The sequence below is a fragment of the Cynocephalus volans genome, chromosome 7 (assembly GCF_027409185.1).
Source record: "Cynocephalus volans isolate mCynVol1 chromosome 7, mCynVol1.pri, whole genome shotgun sequence".
Classification (NCBI taxonomy): domain Eukaryota; kingdom Metazoa; phylum Chordata; class Mammalia; order Dermoptera; family Cynocephalidae; genus Cynocephalus; species Cynocephalus volans.
This window is the reverse complement of record NC_084466.1, coordinates 128,455,577-128,475,178: the sequence shown is the minus strand read 5'-3', so window position 1 is coordinate 128,475,178 and position 19,602 is coordinate 128,455,577. Positions and strand designations below refer to the sequence as shown.

At 38.8% G+C, this 19,602-nt stretch overlaps 1 protein-coding gene across 8 annotated transcripts in view; it reads right to left on the bottom strand.

Annotated features, from left to right (window-relative positions):
• Positions 1–2,348: 2,348 nt before the first annotated feature.
• LCOR (ligand dependent nuclear receptor corepressor) overlaps positions 2,349–19,602 on the bottom strand; it is a 147,246-nt gene continuing 129,992 nt past the window's right edge. For all 8 annotated transcript variants that reach the window (XM_063101802.1, XM_063101806.1, XM_063101804.1 and 5 more), the window contains one exon: positions 2,349–8,905. In XM_063101802.1, the coding sequence (XP_062957872.1) occupies positions 4,567–8,905 (4,339 nt within the window). In that variant the 3' untranslated portion in view covers positions 2,349–4,566. The remainder of the gene's footprint in view (positions 8,906–19,602) is intronic.

Below are 19,602 nucleotides of genomic sequence, written 5' to 3'. Positions count from 1 at the left end.
ACACTCAGGTTATAATATGTTCCAATTTTTAAAAAAAAATCATTATCTTCTAAAGCACTTGAAAAGCCTCTATTTTTAATTTGCTAGCTTATCTTTAAAAAAATTATTTTGAAAGTTTGTGACTGAACAGGTATCAATGCCAATATTTTTATTTTCCTAAAAGCTGGCCAAACATATTATATAAGAATAAACAATGCTTTGGATGTGTAATTACCGTTTCTACTCTGTGAAGACTTTTTCCAGATCTAAGCGTGACTTTCAGAGGACTGCAGTAGTCTTACCTAATGTAAGAGAAACAAAATCTTGGCTTACTTTAGTAATAAAGAAGTGAAGCCAGAGTCAGTTCTGTGACTAAAAACTATGTGAGTGACATGGAGGAGCTGGCCACATAATTTTTAGAACTCAGAACACCTATGTGCTCACAGGTCCTGGCTCTATGTGATAAGGGGGCCTCATCTTGGCTGCTGTAATAGGTGATTTTAAGGAATATGGAATGCTAAGGTAGCTCAAGTTTAAGGGGATGGTAGTTCATGTACTATCTCAGTACAACAACTAACCCTTTGTAGCAAGAAGAAATAAATGTAAAAGAAAGAACAAAATTGAGATAAGGAGGAAGAGGAAGGAAAAAGGAAGACAGGAAAAGAGGCAGAAGAAAGGAGAAGAAAAATCAGGGAAGATTTGTTCCTGAAAAAAGGATTATTTTCTCAAGCAGAGAAGGCAAACTTTTTTTAAGGTCTACACAGTAAACATTTTAGGGGTTGTGGGCCATACGGTCTCTGTTGTAACTACTCAACTCTGCCTTTGCAATGCAAAAGCAGCCATAGACAATATGTAAGCAAATGGGAGTGGCTATGTTCCAATAAAACTTTATTTATAAAAAAAAGCAACCAGCCCACAGTTTGCAGACCCTTGATACAGATCATCTGTAAGCCAAAACACAGCCTACACTGGCTGAACTAAAACCAGGAGTAGGTGTGGCTTTCTGGGCTACTGGCCAGTAGCTTGGGATATTCCAGCCCAGTCCCAGGTGTTGTGACAAGACAGCAGACTTGCTGATGGTAACACTACAGCATCTCCAGCTCACATCACATAGCATTTTGTCTTTTCCTATTTGGTTCTTAGGTCTACTAATTAATAGGAATGCTGCCCATAAATGAGAGTGACAGATTCTGCCCTCATGACAGAATCCATTATGAGGCAGAAAAAAGGCCAAACCTCAGTTCAAAGTAACTGTCTTGAAGTGATGCCTTTTACTGATGACCCCTCTGAACAGTGAGAAATTCACCTGTGCAGTTTGTGATGGATAGAGGATCCCAGTAGAAAGCACCACATATGTAAAGGGATGACTACGTGCACCTCTTCTATCCGTACTGTTATAGGAACAGTGAGGCATGAAACTTACAGCCTGATTATGGTTTTATATAAGGCTGTGTAGAAGTCTTTAATAAGGAACCCAAGGGGCTAGCAACTGCTGACTAACAGACGTGAATAACATTCCTATTTAGGAAGCCTTAGGAGAACAAAGGTCCGTGGCCTTCCTGCTGCACTGCATAATGGCTGCATGTCTGAGGAAGTGCTAGGGATGAGGCTCTGGACCCTAACAGAGGGGGCAGTCTCCGTGTTGTCTTCCCAAACTCTGGGGGAGCTATGGTAGACCTTCACTGATTGCTTCCCAGGCATCTTCCAGCTCTTTCAGAAACTCAGAGGGAGTACCAGTATTCTCTGGTCATGAACTTCAGCTCTAACATTAGGATAGTCATTTCACTGAGTGTAGGCCCAGGAGCAGAATTCCTTTCAGATCTGCAATCTGCAATGTGGGATAGATTGCCTTTGCATCTGATGGCAAGTCATACTTGAAAATGGTTGTAGGAAGCAAGGTCTTTGCAAGGGTGGGCAAACAAGGGGGAGACTTGGATCAGTACCAAGCCTGAGCTTGGAGGTGTCTGGGAGACAGCTTTGTCAGCATCTGCTGTAGGTGTAAAAGGGCCTTTCAGAATTGGCCTCAAGTTGTTTTTGTTTTCTTTTTTCTATTAGCAAAATTAGCTAAACCAGCAAAAATGAGATTCAATAAATATTTTGTGTTCTAATTATGTAGAATCTCAGTATATTTAAATGTAGTCACTACTATAAAGTGTAAGCTGATTTTAAAGATGATCTATTGCATTTTTAGGTATATAAAATAAATACATACACATTGAGACCTTTTCTCAAATGTAGCCTAGAATGGGAGGTAAGGCTATTATCTTGAAGTGAGCCTTTAAAAATAAAAAAGAACTTAGAAAAATAATGGAATGAATTATAAACTTGGAACTGGAAAAGTTCCACCCACTTCCCACCTCTCCCTAACCTAATCCAAGCACCTATAAGGTAGTCTATATGCAGCCAAAGAGGCACCTCTTATGTACAGGAATCAGCACACCTGACATTGGCAAACATCAGCTGTTAAGTCACCACAAAAACAATATCCAGTGACAACTATATGAAGTTTTTTTTAAATCTTAAAATCATTTTTTTAATATTAAATGAACCTACTCAAAACATATTAATGCTTCTGTGCAACTTAATGCTGAGAAAGGGTTGCCAACAAACACACTCAGCAGTTTCATTAATATAGGTAGCTCTTAAATGATCAAAGTCAAAGGAAGATATTAAAAAGAAGAAGACTCACGGGATGGAGGAGACATTAAAGAAAAATCAGGGCTTCACTGAAGACAATAAGCTTCACTATGTGTCAAACTCAACACAATTCTCAATTTCTCACAAATCAAATGCTTTTTTCCAGTCCTATCCAATCATCAGAAGTTTTCATTATATACAACAAACTTTTAACAGAATGGGCAGAAGGCCTGTTTTCACAATTTGCATGAAAAAAAAGTCCACCTGGGTTTATCTAAAGAGATCTGAAACAAGCTAAACAGAAAATTTTTTAATAAAAAGGACAGGGCAGCAACTGTCCATACAAGCCTATTTTGGTAACAGAACATGTTAAAGAAGCTGGCTGGGGCTTTAACAACCCAGCCTTTTTTGTAGAGCAGCCCAATAGAAATGTCAAGTACACACTGTTATAATGGAGCAACATCACAGGCACTGAGTTAAAGCCAACGCGCCCATCTCAGGCTTCACCTGGGAAAGGCAAACAACATCACTTACGAATACTGCAGTTCTCACTTCTGAGCCATGGAAGAGAGCCTGATATGACACAGGCAGAATTTAACTACTAGGATGGCTCTAATCAATCTGAATGTATACCCACTCCAAACAAGTACATTCACATGGGAACATACCAGCTGAACATCAGCTCTGGGTGTAGGGGAAATGGGGGTCCACTATGAAATGTCGGAGCTGCTTCCTTCAACTGCAAGGTTGTTTTGACCTTTACATAACTCTGTGCTGTTTAGACCTTTCTGAGTCTGGTGCCAAAGAGGTATTGGAGATGCTCATAGAGACACTGGACTACTTTCAAACCATGTGGCCTGTGCCAGCTCACGGACATCCTGGCACACTGAATGGGGAAGAAAAAGTTTTACTGTAAAACCGATAACCACATGCAAAGGTACCCAAATGCACGTGCATAGACACACTCAAACTTTTCTGTTACTGGAAATAACATTTTGGCTTTCTTTGAATATAGAAGTATGGTGGGTAAGAAAGAAAACAAGAACAATCACTCTCATCCTAATCATAAAATTACAGTTACAAGATGAAAAAAAAAAAAAAAAGTCTAGGGTTTTTCCCCCCAAAGTAGGATAAAAACCTTGTTAAGAGTGCTAGCAAGCTTGCAAGGCCAATAATGAAGAGGATGGTAAGAATTAGTAATACAGTTTCGGGGTGCAAGTAATCTTTAGAGGTCATAAACCAAAACTGACACTTGTGAAACCATTTGTCCTATGGGCACATAATTTAGAGTTGGTCATTCTCAAATGACCAAAGATCAAAGGTGGCCAACACAACATAATTTTTTAAAATGGGAGTAACAGAAATATTAATCTTTTATAATAATTATAAGTCCTCTGCATTCACCACATACCGTAAAAATGATTTGGTTTAGCTTTCAAATATCATTTAAACAAACAAACATGACAGAGAGGGAAGTTCACTGCTGGGGTTTGCAAAGAGGGGCATCTGTCCATGGACAGATGCTGCAGGGTGGCTGCTGAAAAGCTCCTTTTATGTGCATGATGGTGGTCTTCTCGGCTACAGTACAAGTGCTTGTGCATCAAGTATAAAATACAAGCCTTTAATCACATAGATCAGCTTTTTAGCTTTTGTAAATTTAAAAACAAAAAGGATAAATAAGGCACTGTACTTTTAAAAACAAAAACTGCTTGGTTCCTAGTTTAAAACCCAAGGAACAACCAGAATATAATATATAACTTCCCTTAGCCTCAGAGAAGGACTGGGCAAGTTCCCTTCTCCAAGACACATTTTCTGTCATCTCAAATTGTGGTGTTCTTCATTAATGGTGGATTTGAAAGGCTTGATAAGCTTATAAAAGCAGATTTAGTTAATGCAAAATAAAAGGTTACTTCTCTAGAATAGTTTTACTCTTGGCTTCCACCCCCTCAATCACTTTGCATCCAGCCGCCTCCGTTTGCTGTGGGAAGAGTCCGGCTTGGCCTTCGGCTTTCGCTTTCTCTGAGCCGTACTGTTCTCTGGGTTTTTCGTCAAGGATCTGGCCCGAGTCTTTCCACTGCTCTGCTTCCTGTTCGTGGCTTTCTGGGGCCTTGAAGAAGATTCACCTGCCCCCTTTTGCTTGGTGGGTTTCGTCAGTGTTTCTAAGGTGGTGGGCTGGGTGGTAGGTCTTTTGTTTGTATTCTCTTTTTCTTTCCTGGAGGGAGGGTAGCTCTTCCCAGGGGATTTTTTAGGGATCTTCACTTTATTCTCTTTCAAAGACATCTTTTTGGGCAGTTGACTGATTTTGTCCCTTGCAGCTGGCTTCTTGGCAGAAGGGGTTTTGGTGGATCCATCAACATGCTTTTCTTTGCTGGCTTTCATTGCCGGTCCCTTGTCCTTGCTGTCCTGAGTGCTGCTGCCTTCTGTTCTCTTACGTTTATTCTGAACTTCTGCTTTAGGCAACATTTCAGATGTCTGCTTCCCTTTCCTTCCCTTCATCCCTTCAGCACTCTTGGACTTAACAGGAAACCCATCTGCATCCACTTGCAGGGCAAGCTTGGGGGACATCAGAGGGTTGATGCATACACTCTTACGACTCTGCTTACTTTCCACAGCCAGACCAAGTGGGCTTTCTGTTTTCTCATTCCTGATCGAACGTTGCTGGGCTCTGAGCTTTCCTCGGATGTTGGAGTATTTCCTCAGGATCCGGGTACTAGCTGGCATAGGCAGGCTTGTGGGAGGATGGCTATTTCTGTCTTCCTTGACTTCTTCTATGCTGTCTTCAGAATTAGGGCTGAGGCTGACATCACTGCCATCCTCTGGCTCCACTTGGTCGGGATTCTCTCGAAATTTAGCCCAGAGCTTCTGTGTTTTCCAATTATTCCTAGCAGGAGTAGCTCCAGGAAATTTCTTTAAGTGCTTTTTTAAGCGTTCAGCCTGTAGTGAACTGGGATACAGGCTGGAAGGAGAGTACTTCTGAAGAGGATGCTTGACAGGGGGGATGTCTCCTGGAAGACGAGTGTTGAGCTTCTTCACAATTACCAGAGACCGGGTTTCAGTAGTCTCTAAGAACCATTTACAAACATTAGATAATTTAAAGTTTGTCATAAACAGCATCTGAACAGGAGAAAACTTTTGAACCTCCAACGAACCCCTGCATTTCCGTGACCTTTTCTTGCTTTTCCAAATCTCCTTCAGTTTATCTGACTTGTTCCTTGCTCTTGGTGTTGGCTGTACTTCTTTTTCCAATTGGATCCAGCCCTTCTGAACTTTCACGTACTGGGCGTTAAAGCTGGCGATAAGCTCCTGGTTCTCCTCCTCAGCACACCATTCCACAAACTTCGGCTGTTCATCTACCACTGTGTCTGCATCATCCTCATCTAAGGCATCCCCACTCTCTGAAGCTTCATTTTCCTTTGGCATTGGGTTGACCTGTGTGGCTTCTTTTTCTGAAGTCACTTTCGTAGTATCCAAGGAGTCCGGACCATGAGCATGTCTTAGGTTATAGAAGGAAGAGGTCAATCTCTTCGGCCTTGATGCCAATTTTGGTGGCCCAGCGGCATCACCACTCCCACTACTTGACAACCCAGCTGAGTTCGATGGAGTGTCATCACCATCACCTTCATGCTGAGCATTTTCACTAGCAACCTCATCTACCACCTCCTCTGCATCCTGTGCAGGAGTATGTCCTGGCTTTTCTTTTGATTCTTCTGGGTCTCTCTTACAAGGAATACTTTCGGAGGAAACATGAGCATTTTTCTCACCTATCTTAGACTGAACATAGATTTCCAGTTTCTCTCCAGGCAGCAGCTGGCAAACTGTGGTTATGGGATCACTGCTGGGAATAATCTCTCCTTCTTCTCTCTTGACTTCTTTTGCCAGCATGTTTTTAAAAGTCTGCCTGGTGATGATCCCACCTCCTTTGCCCTCCAGCTCAGCATCCTTGTCAGAGGGGTGTTCATCAACATTTAGGTTTTCAGTGTCCTCCAGAGCTTTTGTATGGAAATTGTCAGTGGAAAAGTCCTCAGGTGTTGTCCTACCAGAGTACCCTTCTTTTTTAGAACGTTTTGCACCAGGATTTTTAGAAACTTTGATTTCAGGACAAACAGAGGAAGAATCTGAATTTTGATTTCTTAGGCACCTATCAGCAGAGGAAGAATCTGAGAGTTGACTTCTTAGGCACCTATCAGAGGCCTCAGGGAACTTTTTACCTTTTTTCTTCTTGTCCAAATTCTCTTCGGATGAGTCGATGTTTGGATCACAAAAATCTTTTTCTAAAGAGCACTTTACATCACTGTCCTCTCCCTCTAATTTTCCTGTACCACCTGCTGCCTCACTCTCCTCAATTTTACTGGGGTTTTCATTAATAAAAGTGCTGCTTTCCATCAAGAGTGGGTTGGTATCTATCTCTTGTGTGTCTCCAGTCTCAGCCTCAGTACTGATGCTTTGGTTGTCCTCAGGCTGTCCCAGACTTGTGGGGGGTTCCAGGTCCATTGGGGGATTTTGAATTTTTGAGCACAGAGGACTTTCTTCCCTATTGACTGTTTCAGGAGGAGAATGGGGCCTAGAAATGACATCTTCACTGCTTCCCCCAGAAATGCTTTCGGTAGAGGGAACTGGGTGACAGTCTTGGGATACACTCATTTCCTCTGTATCCAGCAGTGCGACTGGTTGTTGGTCTCGTTCAGCAGAAGACATCCCATTTGCTGTGGGAGCTGATACCATGGAGCTGCCTTCTGGCATGCCCTCTCCAGGGAGGTGAGCAGGAAGAGGCCTCACCAGGCTGGAGGCTGTCATTTCTTTTGACTTAGGGGAGCTGCTTGGATTTGGTTTATTTATCATGGGGCAAATCTCAGGCTCTTGAGAGTCTTTTTCAGATGAAACATCTCCACCTCCTTCCTTAAGGGAGGTTATTTCCTTACTAGGTTCCTCAGGGTTATCTTCTCTGGGAAGCTGCACATCTACTGTGTGTCTAGGGGCTGACATTGTAAGGACTTGCTTGGGAGCAACCACTGCCTCTGATGCCAGCACTGAGCAGCTCGTTTTTTCCTGGGAGTGTAAATTTCTGGCCAGTGTGCGTACAGTTGGCAGCTCACAACAATCGCCATTGAAAAAGTATCCTCGAGTACTCTTTCTGGCTGTTTTCCGAGAAGATAATATTGATCTCTGATTCTCAAAGTGGCATTCTGTTATGGGTTGACTGATATAAACAACATCACACTGGTTATCATAATCATTTATCCTTAACCCCGATGCCCTTTTACTTTTCCGAGCTGTCTTAATGGAGGTTGTTATTGTCTTGTTTCTTGAGTGTCCATGAGATGCTTTGTGTACAGCTGGCATGGGGCTGGGGCCTAACCACACATCTTTGGAATGATCAAACTGGCCCTTATCACTGGGATGTAAATGGTAACCCACTTTATTTCTTCCTAATGAGTGAAGATGGTTCTCTTGCTTTGGCCTTGCATCTTGTTCATTTGCCTCTAAATCCTGGTGCAAAGGTGTTTTTGAACTACACTGTAAAGCATTCTCTTTGTCAGCAGTTCTAGGTGAGCTCCCCATAAACCCTGAGTCCCAAGCTTCTTCTGATAAAGCTTTGAATGAATTTCTCTGAGAAACAATACAGCTATTGCCCTCCTCATTATTCTCAGCTGCCACTTTTACTGCAATTAGACTTTCTACTAAAGCTGAGCTCTGCATATGGTCTTTACCATCCTCACATATTTTCATATTTGTGTCTCGCTCCTGTCCAGTGGTTTGCTCCTCCAAGCTTTTAGAGATGTGGTGGAAGTTTAATGAGGAAGAATTAGATGCAGTGAGGTATCCCAGAGAGGAACTATCTATTGAACTGCCAGAATTAGGTTTAGTGGTTGGAAGTTCAGAGGAATCTTTCTGGACAACAGTCAAGGCATTCTCTCTTCCATCTACAGTGTTTGTCTCAGGAGGAGGCTCCTTTAGGGTCTGTTCTGTCAAGTGTGGAGGGCTGTGAGAGCCTGACGAGTCTAGGAACAAATCTACAGAAGTAGGAGACTTCATATCGAGACACAGAGCATCCTTTTCCTTATGCTTGGTGCCTAGCTGAGCACAGCCAGCACTGCAAGTAGACACATCCATTGCTCCAGAATAAGAAGGCTGCAAGCCCTCGGTGCCTGGCTGAGATTCAGTGTATAGGTCGTTCAGAACACGAATGAACTGCTTCTGATGATGAGTGCACAGTTTGACCATAAACTTCTCCAGCGGGGACTTCGACTGATTGTTAGAATCTACTGCTATTGCCTCTGTTGAGTTCTCACTAGACAGACAAAGAGAAAGACGGAATTAGTATAATCATTTTCCAAAGAACCATTTTTACATTATGAAGTTCACCAGATGTTATTCATATTGCAAAGAGAATGGCCACTGTGGCCCAAACTGCTTCTAAGTCTGCCAATATAACTTTGATTCAATAAATAAGGAGTATTTATCTGATTAAAATATAAGGCCATCCTATTATATTCTTAATTTTTAGTGACAATATCCTTCATACTTCTTAAGTGATCACTCAGAAATCACTTTCATCTTATGGAGAAGAAATTTTGCAAATAATTTTTTGAAAAAAATAAAGTTTTGGCCACACTATTAACTCCAATTGGTCAACATATACTTTTCCTTTAGGCATTCCTGGGTATTCCTATTGATAATCATTGGCTTATAAGTCCACAACACTGACAAAAATTCAGACACACTGTATTAAAAATTGGTTTAGAAGTATTTAGAGAACTTATAGTTTTAAGATGATTTCTCAGCAGCTGACTGGACTTTATAATACTGCTAACAGTGATTGAGGAATCCTTCTACTTCTTTCCTGGGGCATGGAGGAATAGAAATCAGTAATTTCACATTTTAGACACATTAAGAGGTAGAATGGCAAGCAAGTCCTGATTAAAAGAGGTATGAAGCCACATTGTAAACTCTGTCAATGCAATATATTAGTATATCTTCACACAAGTCTCACTTGTTACATTCTCATAGACGTTCACTAAACATTTCACAATCATCCACAGAAATCATTATACATTAAAGAGCCCCTTCCAATTATTTCTTAAAGCTACCTTGGATAGCGGGGGTAGCAGGAATGGATGATACTAGATCCAAGACGGGCTAAAGGCAACGCCTGCTTAGGCAGCCAAAGGTTTTCACAAGCTGCTTTGTACTTCTGGATGTCTGAGTTTTACTGAGACCATGCAGTAGGAGTGCTCCAATTTCCTGAAGTTTCATACAACTCCTCAATCTCCCCCTCCCCCTCCCCCCCGATTTTAATTCCACAGGAAACTATTATTTGACTACGTGAAACATGGCAGGGCACAGAGGGCAGCTTAATAAGTATGTGAACAGATGTTAATTGATAATATCTTCTAGCTAATTATTCTCTTTAATCTTTGATTTTTATCTCCCAGTCATGAGATGCCTTTGTAGGAAGGCTTACCCTAGACAGCCTACATCACCCCTACCTTCCCACCCTCCACTGGCCTCTGAAGCAGTGTGGTTACAGTGGAAAGAGCAGAGGTTGTGGAATATGAAAAAACCTAGATTTTATTTCTACCTGTGACACTTACTATCTACAGGATCTTAGGCAAATTACTTAATCTCTCAACCATGGTTTCCTCATCTGTCAGTTGGGACTGAGTATCAGTATCTCAAAGGATTGTTGTGGATTATCAATTAGATAACATACATAAAGCACAATGCACAAAAGAGTAGGTGCTTAGACAATTTTAGTCTCTCTGTTCCTGACTCAGGGAGATTTTTAAGAACAAGTGGTGAAAAAGTTGCTAAAACGTATAAATATAAAACAAACAAAAAAGAACAAAAAACTAACTAGTCAAATCTACTGCTTAACCTAAACTGCTTTATAAGAGAAAAGGTTACATTGTATTTTTATTTTCTCAGCTAGCAAGAAAGCAGTTTTACTCAGTGGAGCCATGGGTTTCTGAAAGGGCCTACCTTAGACCATGGATTGGAAAGACTAGAAATGTCCTAGAAAATGCCTACTTCAAACTTGACACTGATAACTGAACTGTGAATAGGAAAAAATATTATTACGGAAGTATTACAAAGGGTGCATGGGTATGGTGAACTCTGAAGTACATGGTGGCAATAGGTCCAAAATGTACCAAAGGGAAGAAAAGACAAAAAGCAACTAGAAAGAACTCGTTAAGTGGTACACTCATGATATATGCACTTTTCTATCTGTACACTGTACTTCAGTAAAAAGTTTTAAAAAGGCAACATCTGGAAAGTCAACAGAAATAAGCTCCTCCTGCTGTGCGAGAATGACAAATATTATCTTTGGGACAGGGAAGACACTAGTGATACCCTTGAATGAGTGACTGTTACAATCATTTCCAATTCCTGGACTCAATGAGATGGACCAGGGAGCTCAAGAAACGACTCATGCAGCTGCAGACTTCCCAGCTCACGGAGAAGGCAGGAGGAAGTGCCTGCTGAAGGACCCCTCCAGGAGGTACTTTGTGGCTGTCTATCAGATAGTGCCAACAGCACAATATGCATTGCAGGATACAGTATATGTGGGATGGTGGGTAGTTCTGCCACTTACAAGTTGTGTGACCTTGCCCAAATCACTTAACCATTTTGGGTCCTAGCAGAGTACCTGCCCCATCTACCACTCAGAATTGCTGCAAGAGAATACCTACAAAGTTTATACAAACACCAATTATCATTATTGTCAGCCAGTCAAATTAAGTGTGCTCCAATAAATTTAACTTGGAGACCAGGAATGTGCATTAATGCTTCCTTAAAACCTGACAAAAGTGAATTTTCTAGATAAAGTTTACCCTTTATACAGGATTTTAAAGCAAATATTTAAAAATTTTAAATATTTCTGATGGAAGTCTTTAAAAGAATTACATAATCTCTGAACACAATTTATTCTTTCTTAATACTCAGGATCATTACCACGTGCAATCTTATTGAAGTTTGGCTATTATTTTTATTACACTAAACTAAAATATATTGATGGCTTTGGGGGTTACTGAATTAAGTAAATCTGACTCCCTAAATATAAAAAAGCCATAGTGGTTTTACTGAAATCTTTCTTCTTCAGCTTCCAAATAGCAGCTGATCTTAGCAGTTCCACTTTCATCTTTAGTAGAGTACTTTTACTCACTACCTGAGAAACCATATCCAAGTGCTAGAATGGTACTTTAAGTAAAAATAAGCAGGCTCTGAGTGAGGGCTTGAGGAACAGTTTTATGAGTAAGCATGTACACTTTCTAACAACAACTTCAGCTGCTCACAGGCCTTTATTCCTTAGTTCCTGGTTCTTGGATGTGTCGTGATGTTTCCAAGGTAGGTGACCACAAATAAGTGGGATGTTACTGCCTTTTCAAGAAATCAGAGAACATATTCAAAGTGAATTTTAGTAATATATGAAAAAGGCAAAAAAGGTTGACAAAAGTCTGCGGAAAAGATTAAGAAATAACTGAAGAGATAAATGGTTCTCCCCAATTCAAGAAGTGTAATTATTACAGAAGTCTTTGTAAAAATCTTTCAGATACTGCTTCATGCCTGTGTCTGTTCTGTGGAAGCAAGCTTTGGTGTTTGGGATTAACAATATGACTGGAGATGAATGAAATCAAGGCATGCACCCAATAAGATGAAAGTGTTCTGCAGGAAACTGAGGAAGCACTTTCCTCTAAAGTGATGCTCACATAGAATAAAAAATTGAAAGATTAATCCACAGGTGATATACAACTTCCTTTATGGTTGTGAGACCTGGATCTGCTGGGGTCCAACATGTCCCAATACTTTTATAGTACCTGAATATTTTCATTACCCTCAACTAACATAAGGTCTTCCAAAGGGCTATGCAACCAGCCTTGAAGAAATGTCCATGGCAATATGGCTCAACAGACAACCACTGGTAGGTATGTATGTATTTCATAGCATCATGGCAAGAGGAGGTGGAGTCTTCACAACTAAGGCAGACTAAAGAAACATTATTAAGACTCACTGAACTCTAAGCTGGAACAATGCAATACAACATTTGGATACTTAAGTAGTATCAGAGAGGCTGAAACAGGCTACACCAACCTTAAGAGGCATTTAGATTAGTGGTTTGGAGAAGCTCAGGAGATGAAAAGATTAACTGCAAATGGCAACCTTGCTTGAGAGAAAATGACATCAACAAAACGCCATTTACATGTTTTCCTGACAAAAAGAATCAGAGACAATGTACTGGTGAACCATGGGTCATCAGAGCAAGTAGCAGGGTGCTCTCAATTCATTATTGGCCAGCTCAAAATGATCTCCACTTGGATTGACTGCATCCTTTTCTGAAATTCTAAGTGGTCTGTAAGATTCATTGGCAATTATTTGGGGCCTTGTATATTTACCCTATAATTTTTACCTTTTACTGACCTGTCCTTTTTTCCCTTAGCTTCCCAAGCAGATGTATGCTACTTGAATGTAGGCAGGGACCACATTTCATGTTTTCCTGGTTTCCTCTAGCAAAACAGAGGGGAGGGAAAGGGGGCATAAGAATGCTTCCTGGGTTTTCTTCTTGGTCAGTACCACTTACTGCGACAGGAACAGAGGCAACAAAGCTGGAGGTTGTTAGGGTGTACATGTCTCTGGGTAAGTTCTGTTCTGTACATATCGAGTTAAGATATTTATAAGAATCTGAATCTTGAGTTGTTTGGTAGGCAACTGGACACAGAGGCATGAGCTCACCAGTACCTTTACTTGGATCTGAAAGCCTTCACATTAATACTAACCTTTGTCCAGGTGTCATTAAACGGCCCTGTTATAATAGCTAACTTTACAACTATAGTAATAAAATCACTTTTGTTCGTGCCTCTAAATTATTCAGCTTCCTACGTTGTTTGTTTTCTAGAATTTTTCCCAATGTAACCTAAGTTTAATAAATTTTAATTTCTTATCATTTGAATATTTAATTTTAAAAATTAACCTCAATTTCCTTAAGTTTAATGCTATTACTATTTTTTCATGTTTAAAAAAACTGGGTATTAGCTAGTCTTGCCTAAGTTTTAAACAGCTAGTCTTTATGTTTGCTTCTAGTTATTCAATTTTTCCAATAGCCTTTAGTTTTTAATAGAGCCTAAATACAGCACTGGCATTAATTTACTCTTACGTAGCTAGTAGGGAACCAGGGAAAGGAAATTTTCTGTCCTGCAGACCATTGCCTTAACTTGACTTAAGGTCTTGGAAGCACTATGTTTTAGTTCAGTGATCATAGTCTATCATATTATGTCCTTCATATCTGACTAAATAAGGTCTTTACAAGAACAGTAATTCATCACAGTTGTTGAAATCAGCTGAATTCAAGTTTCTTCCACTCCACAACAGGACTTTAATACTTCAGTGAATTATTTATTAATCAGTAATATCCACACAACACTAAAGCACAATAAGATCATAGAGATTGGTAAATGGGAGGAAGGGTTATAAAAGAAAAGGGGGAACCTGACTTCCAACTACCCAAATTAGTTTTGAACTTATCTCCTTGGTGAGAGGCCTACAAGACCTTGACCACTTTGTCTATCATCAGCTCAATGCCTAATTCTTAAGGGTGTGGTAAAAGGATAAGATAATATTCATAAAAACTTTAAAAGGCACAGTTTAAGAATGATGTGTTGTTTCACAACCCTATCTTTAATGATTTACTCAGTGATGGTTTTCTAGATCAGAGGTTAGACACAGCTGAACTTGCCTACTTAGTCAATACTGCAGTACTTAAATTCCTAAAGGAAAGCATTCCTGCAGTTTATATAAATGGTGGATGGTCAATGCTTGCTTTAGGATAAAAGACAAATGGAAAAGAGATGTAACAGAGATGAAATGACAAGTTTTAGAGTCTAGAATTTGGAAGTGGTGGGTTCAGGTACTCTCTCCAATACCTACTTTCTAACTACCAATGACACTGGCTTGATGGACAAATGCAATATCATCAATGACCAAAACACATTCTTGATTGAAAAAGATAACAGCGATAGTGAATGATGTTTGGATGGGAGCTAATACTAGCAGAAAAAGGCAGTCCCAAGGAATCAGATGGGGAAAGAAAGCTTTAGATTGAGTAAACTAAAGTGAAGATTTGCAAATTAATTTCGCTTGACTCTTCTAATAAAACATAAAAACACATCTTCAGCCCCCTTCGAGGCATAAAAGTTGTATTTTTGGCCAGACAATAATCTGAAATTATGTTCCCTAATTCCTCACTTCTAGTCTACTACCATTTTATATTATTTAATCAAATGGATATTTGATAGTGTTGAGTTTTTCATGATTTTTATGGGATTTTCTACATCTTAAATTTTCTCATGTTCTCTTGAAGTTAAATCTCCATTCTTGAAATTATAAGTTTTAGAACCATACAAATCTGTGGTATGTCCTAAACTTAAGAGTGGCAAATTCTACTTTTGCTGTCAGATGGTAAATCACTTAAAATTGACACAATGATAGCACTCCTCAGTAATTAATTATAATTATTTAAAGGACTCAGACAACTTTGCAAAATGTAAAACATTAAAAAAGAGCTGCTATGATATCTAATCTAATATGTAGTGTCATTTCCCAATTGTTCACCTCATGAATGTTAGATGAGGTAAAGAGGAGGTATATATATATTTTACATTTTAAAGTATAGAAATAAGCAAAGTATTTTTACATCTATTTTTATATCTATTATTTCTGGGGAGCTCTAGGAATTAATAGTTCTTTAAAATCATCCTCAACCTCATCCTTCTCTGGAAACACTCCAGGCTACTACTGGAGATGTACTGGGTGAAGGCTGAACTAAGTAGAATCATTTGTATATTCAAATTTTTACTCAGGAATATTGGAACACAAAATGTAACTAAACGTACATACACACACAGACATAAGATGACTAGGCCATATAATTTAGATAATGAATATCAGGTATTCTGTGTGAATTTAGATATTTATTCTACCACTAGTTCCATTACTTCCTTTGTTTCCAATACACTGTTCAGTTCAGATACTTGGGTTGACTTTCCTTGGAGAATACAGTATTGTAAACTCCCTGCCCCCAGCTTCTCCTCATTTTCAAGTTGGCTTCACGTTATTCAAAACTGCTAAAGCCCAGATCTGATCTTGTCACTTTTTTGCACAAAACCTGTCAACCTCCCACTGCTTACACTCCACCCTCCTTAGCCTTCTCCGGGGGGCCATGTTAGATAGTTCCTACTCATACAGTTTGTTTTTATCTTTTATTAAATAGCACTTACAACGCATGGTAACAGTTAATATATCTATCTTCTCCACAGGACTGTGATCTAAAGTCAAGGACATTTGTCCTTTTTAACTTGGTAGCTTCAGTGCCAAAAGCTCTCATCTCACTGCAGGCATTAAGTAACTAATGAATGAACTAACCAAATAAATTATTATGCAGTGAAAATAGTAATTCTCCTTATGCATTTTTCAAAGGAATTGAAAAGGGCAGAAAAAATATTCTGACATATAATCATAAGGGAAAGAATAAGCTTCCACTCAAAATGAATTCAAATCAACAAAGTAGGCAAAGAAAGGATTTTTTGAAGGTCAGACGGTTAAGTATGTAAGCTCCTGACTAAGCAAGCATACAGGGGGTTCCTAGTGTGCTTTCCAAGGTACCAGGAAAACGAGCATGAAAGGTATGGTTTACATTCTGGCTCTCAAAAGCCACTATGGTTTTTGATTGCAACCCAAAACAAGAAATATTTTTTACAAAGTGATGCAGTACACAGATGCCAGTTTGTATGTGTATTTCAAAAAAAAAGTATTTATTCTTACTATATGCTATGTACTCTGATTCTATTTCTTTTTAAAATGCTGATTAGTACCCACTAAACTGATCAGCCAACCTGCTAACAGGTTGCAACTGGTCGATCAAGTTTGAAAAACTCTGGTGTACAACGATTCACCAATCCTTAGCACTTCATAAGATTCTGCTGTCCTGGTTACTTTCTTCTTAATTCATTTCTATCTAGTCAAAGTCACACTGCCAGGTCTTTCTGGCAAAAATATCTCAAGTCAACTTAATAGATGTTGGAATCAACACCTCTAAAACTGTGTTAACCATGACCTGATTGTTGGCTTGAAATTCACAGAACTCCCATCTGATAATAACTAACATAACATTAAATATGCAGAAGAATCCCAGAAGTCTTTCACTAAAACCTAAAGTTTTGATGATTAAACACACATCCTCACACTCCCACTTGGCTCTTATATTGTTCAAACTCTACTACCATGAAAAAATAAAAATCTTCAGATTCAAAGCATGTGAAATTTCAACCTTGAATAAAACATATAAAAAACTCTATACAATGGAAATGCAGATAAATTCTATGTAACTTCATAGTTTTTAATCTTAAGCCTCTTCTACTTCCAAACAACTTTCATTGCATTTTAGCCTTTGAAAAAAAAAAAGATTTAACAGTTTGACTACATTCCCTTAAAACCCATGAAATGCAGAACTCCAGATTTCAATCATAGCTCCAACATTTTTATGTCCTTGCCTAAAGCATTAAAACAAGATTGGCTGCCCTGTGCCTCAGCTGAATATAAACACATCTGCCTCACTTTCAAAATTTGATCAGATAGTTTCCTCCACGCCTTTAAATCTGATTTTCTCTCTCCTACTCCTCTCTTTAAATTAATACCTGCCAGGTGCTTTCACTACTCTGCTTTCATTTATTGAGCACCTGGTAAAGAGTCTATTTTACATATAGAATCTCATTTAAGCCTGATAGCAAATCTATAAGCTAGGTAGTATAACCCCCCTTTTACAGATAACAAAACTGAGGCTCAATAACTTGTTCAAGATCACATAGTAAGAACATAGAAGGGCTGAGATTTTAAATCAGGTTCATCAAATTCTGTCTCTTAAACTTGGGACATTCCCTACTCTTTTCTCTCTATCCTACCTATTCTACAAGATCCACCTCCTTTATGAGTGCTTTCCCAAAGTCATCAGTTAATGCTGACTTTTGTTTAATCCTGAAGTTTTATATGCTTTGAATGTAATTTCTTTACTGCTAATTTCATAATATACATTTCATTCTCTGCCTACAAAGCAATGTAAGTTTACTCAAGAGTCAAACTAAATTACAGTTGAGATCTAATTAGTTAGAACTGAACCTAAAAAAAATTATTAGTAGTTAAAATTGCTTATTCTAGTGTTAGGTTGAGTGAAGAGTGACAACGTGGTATAGAGATTAAGCATAATGATTTAGAATCATGAGTATTACGAGCAACTCATTGTGTAAGGAGGGACAAGTCCCTTAAAGTTCCTAATTTCCAAGTTTTTCATCTAAAAGTGATTAGATTACAACGGGGTCGGGCTGGCCCAGTGGCGCACTCGGGAGAGTGTGGTGCTTGGGAGTGCAGCGGCGCTCCTGCTGCGGGTTCGGACCCTATATAGGGACGGCCAGTTCACTCACTGGCTGAGCGCGGTGCGGGCGACACCAAGCCAAGGGTTGTGATCCCCTTACTGGTCACAAAAAGACAAAAAAAAAAAAATGGGGTTAACAGTGCTGAGTCAGTGGATTAATCAAAATCTCCTGTGGTCATAATTCAACTATACGAGGATCTTTAAAAAGTTCATGGAAAGATTTGTATTATCTTTCAATTCCACTTTCCACAAACTTTTTGAAGTACCCTTGTACATAAGGTGTCTAAGTGTCACTCCCATACATTGATTCAGTGGATCTTGTGTAGGACCAGGCATCTGTATTCATTTGATTCTGATTGAGATTGATTATACCTGATGATCCCCAGGACCCTTTGTACTCTCAGACCCAAGGCAGAACTAGTCTGTACACAAAAGAAATAGAAACTGGGAATAACTGAAAATGAGAATAAAAAGTGACTGCTCAAGCTAATTTTGGCAAAAGTATTATATTCATACACAGTTCATAAAACAAAAGCTTAACAAAATGAACCTGTTTTAAATAAAAGCCATCTAAAATGACAACCAAATCTATTTTTTTTTTCCTTTTAAGAAAAATGAAAAGGTAAGACCTGGATTTAATAAGATCTTATTATTCAATAGAGTTACTACTATACTTCCCAATGCTCAAACAGATATTATTTGTATATTTGTCTCACATTTAATAGAAAATTACATTTTTAATAGATTCAGATTTGAAATGAGTCCTAAACACCCTCACTTTGCAGCTAAAAAAACAAACGATCTTTCTACTATACCAAATGGAAAGATAAATTTTAAAAAATCAAACAACTCATTATCACCCCATACTGCTGATCAAATAAAGTTGGCAAGATGAGTACAACTAACATTTAAAAATTCCTAGTCAATACACCACAGTAAAGTATTCTCACATGCCTATAAAAGCTCCAGACTCAAAGGATTTAATTTTTATGAGTTTTGATATTTTTTGCTTACTTTTCAAATTCTAGTTGAACGCTAACCAAATCATGACTTAAACTCGTATATACTCATCAACCTTTTTTTTTCCTTTTCAACATCGTTTTGTTGCGAGAACACTTCTTTTCCACTAACCTCTAAAAACAAGCTTGTCTACTTTAGTTGTGAATGCATTCTGACACACATACTACCATATTCCTCCAAAACAGAAAGTTTAACAACTTGTAAGCTGAATATAATAAAACAAATTGTGTTAAAATGCTTACCTTTTGGAAGCAAATAATGATAAAGTGGACAATGAATATAAGAACAGTTATTTGTTATGTATTAACTACTTTCTATTAAAAAGAGGATTATTCACTCATTCCAGCTGTAAAACCTAAGATCACATAAACTAGGTATATGTTTTTACATTTGGATACAAGTGTTTGGTGAGAGAAATTCACAGTCCTTGAGGAAAAAATAATAAATCCACAACTCAGGATATTGCAGAAAGTGATATCATTTCCATTTTTTCTATTCCATTTCCCCTATGTAATTTCCCTTCTTCCCACACCTGTTGAGTCATAGGGGCT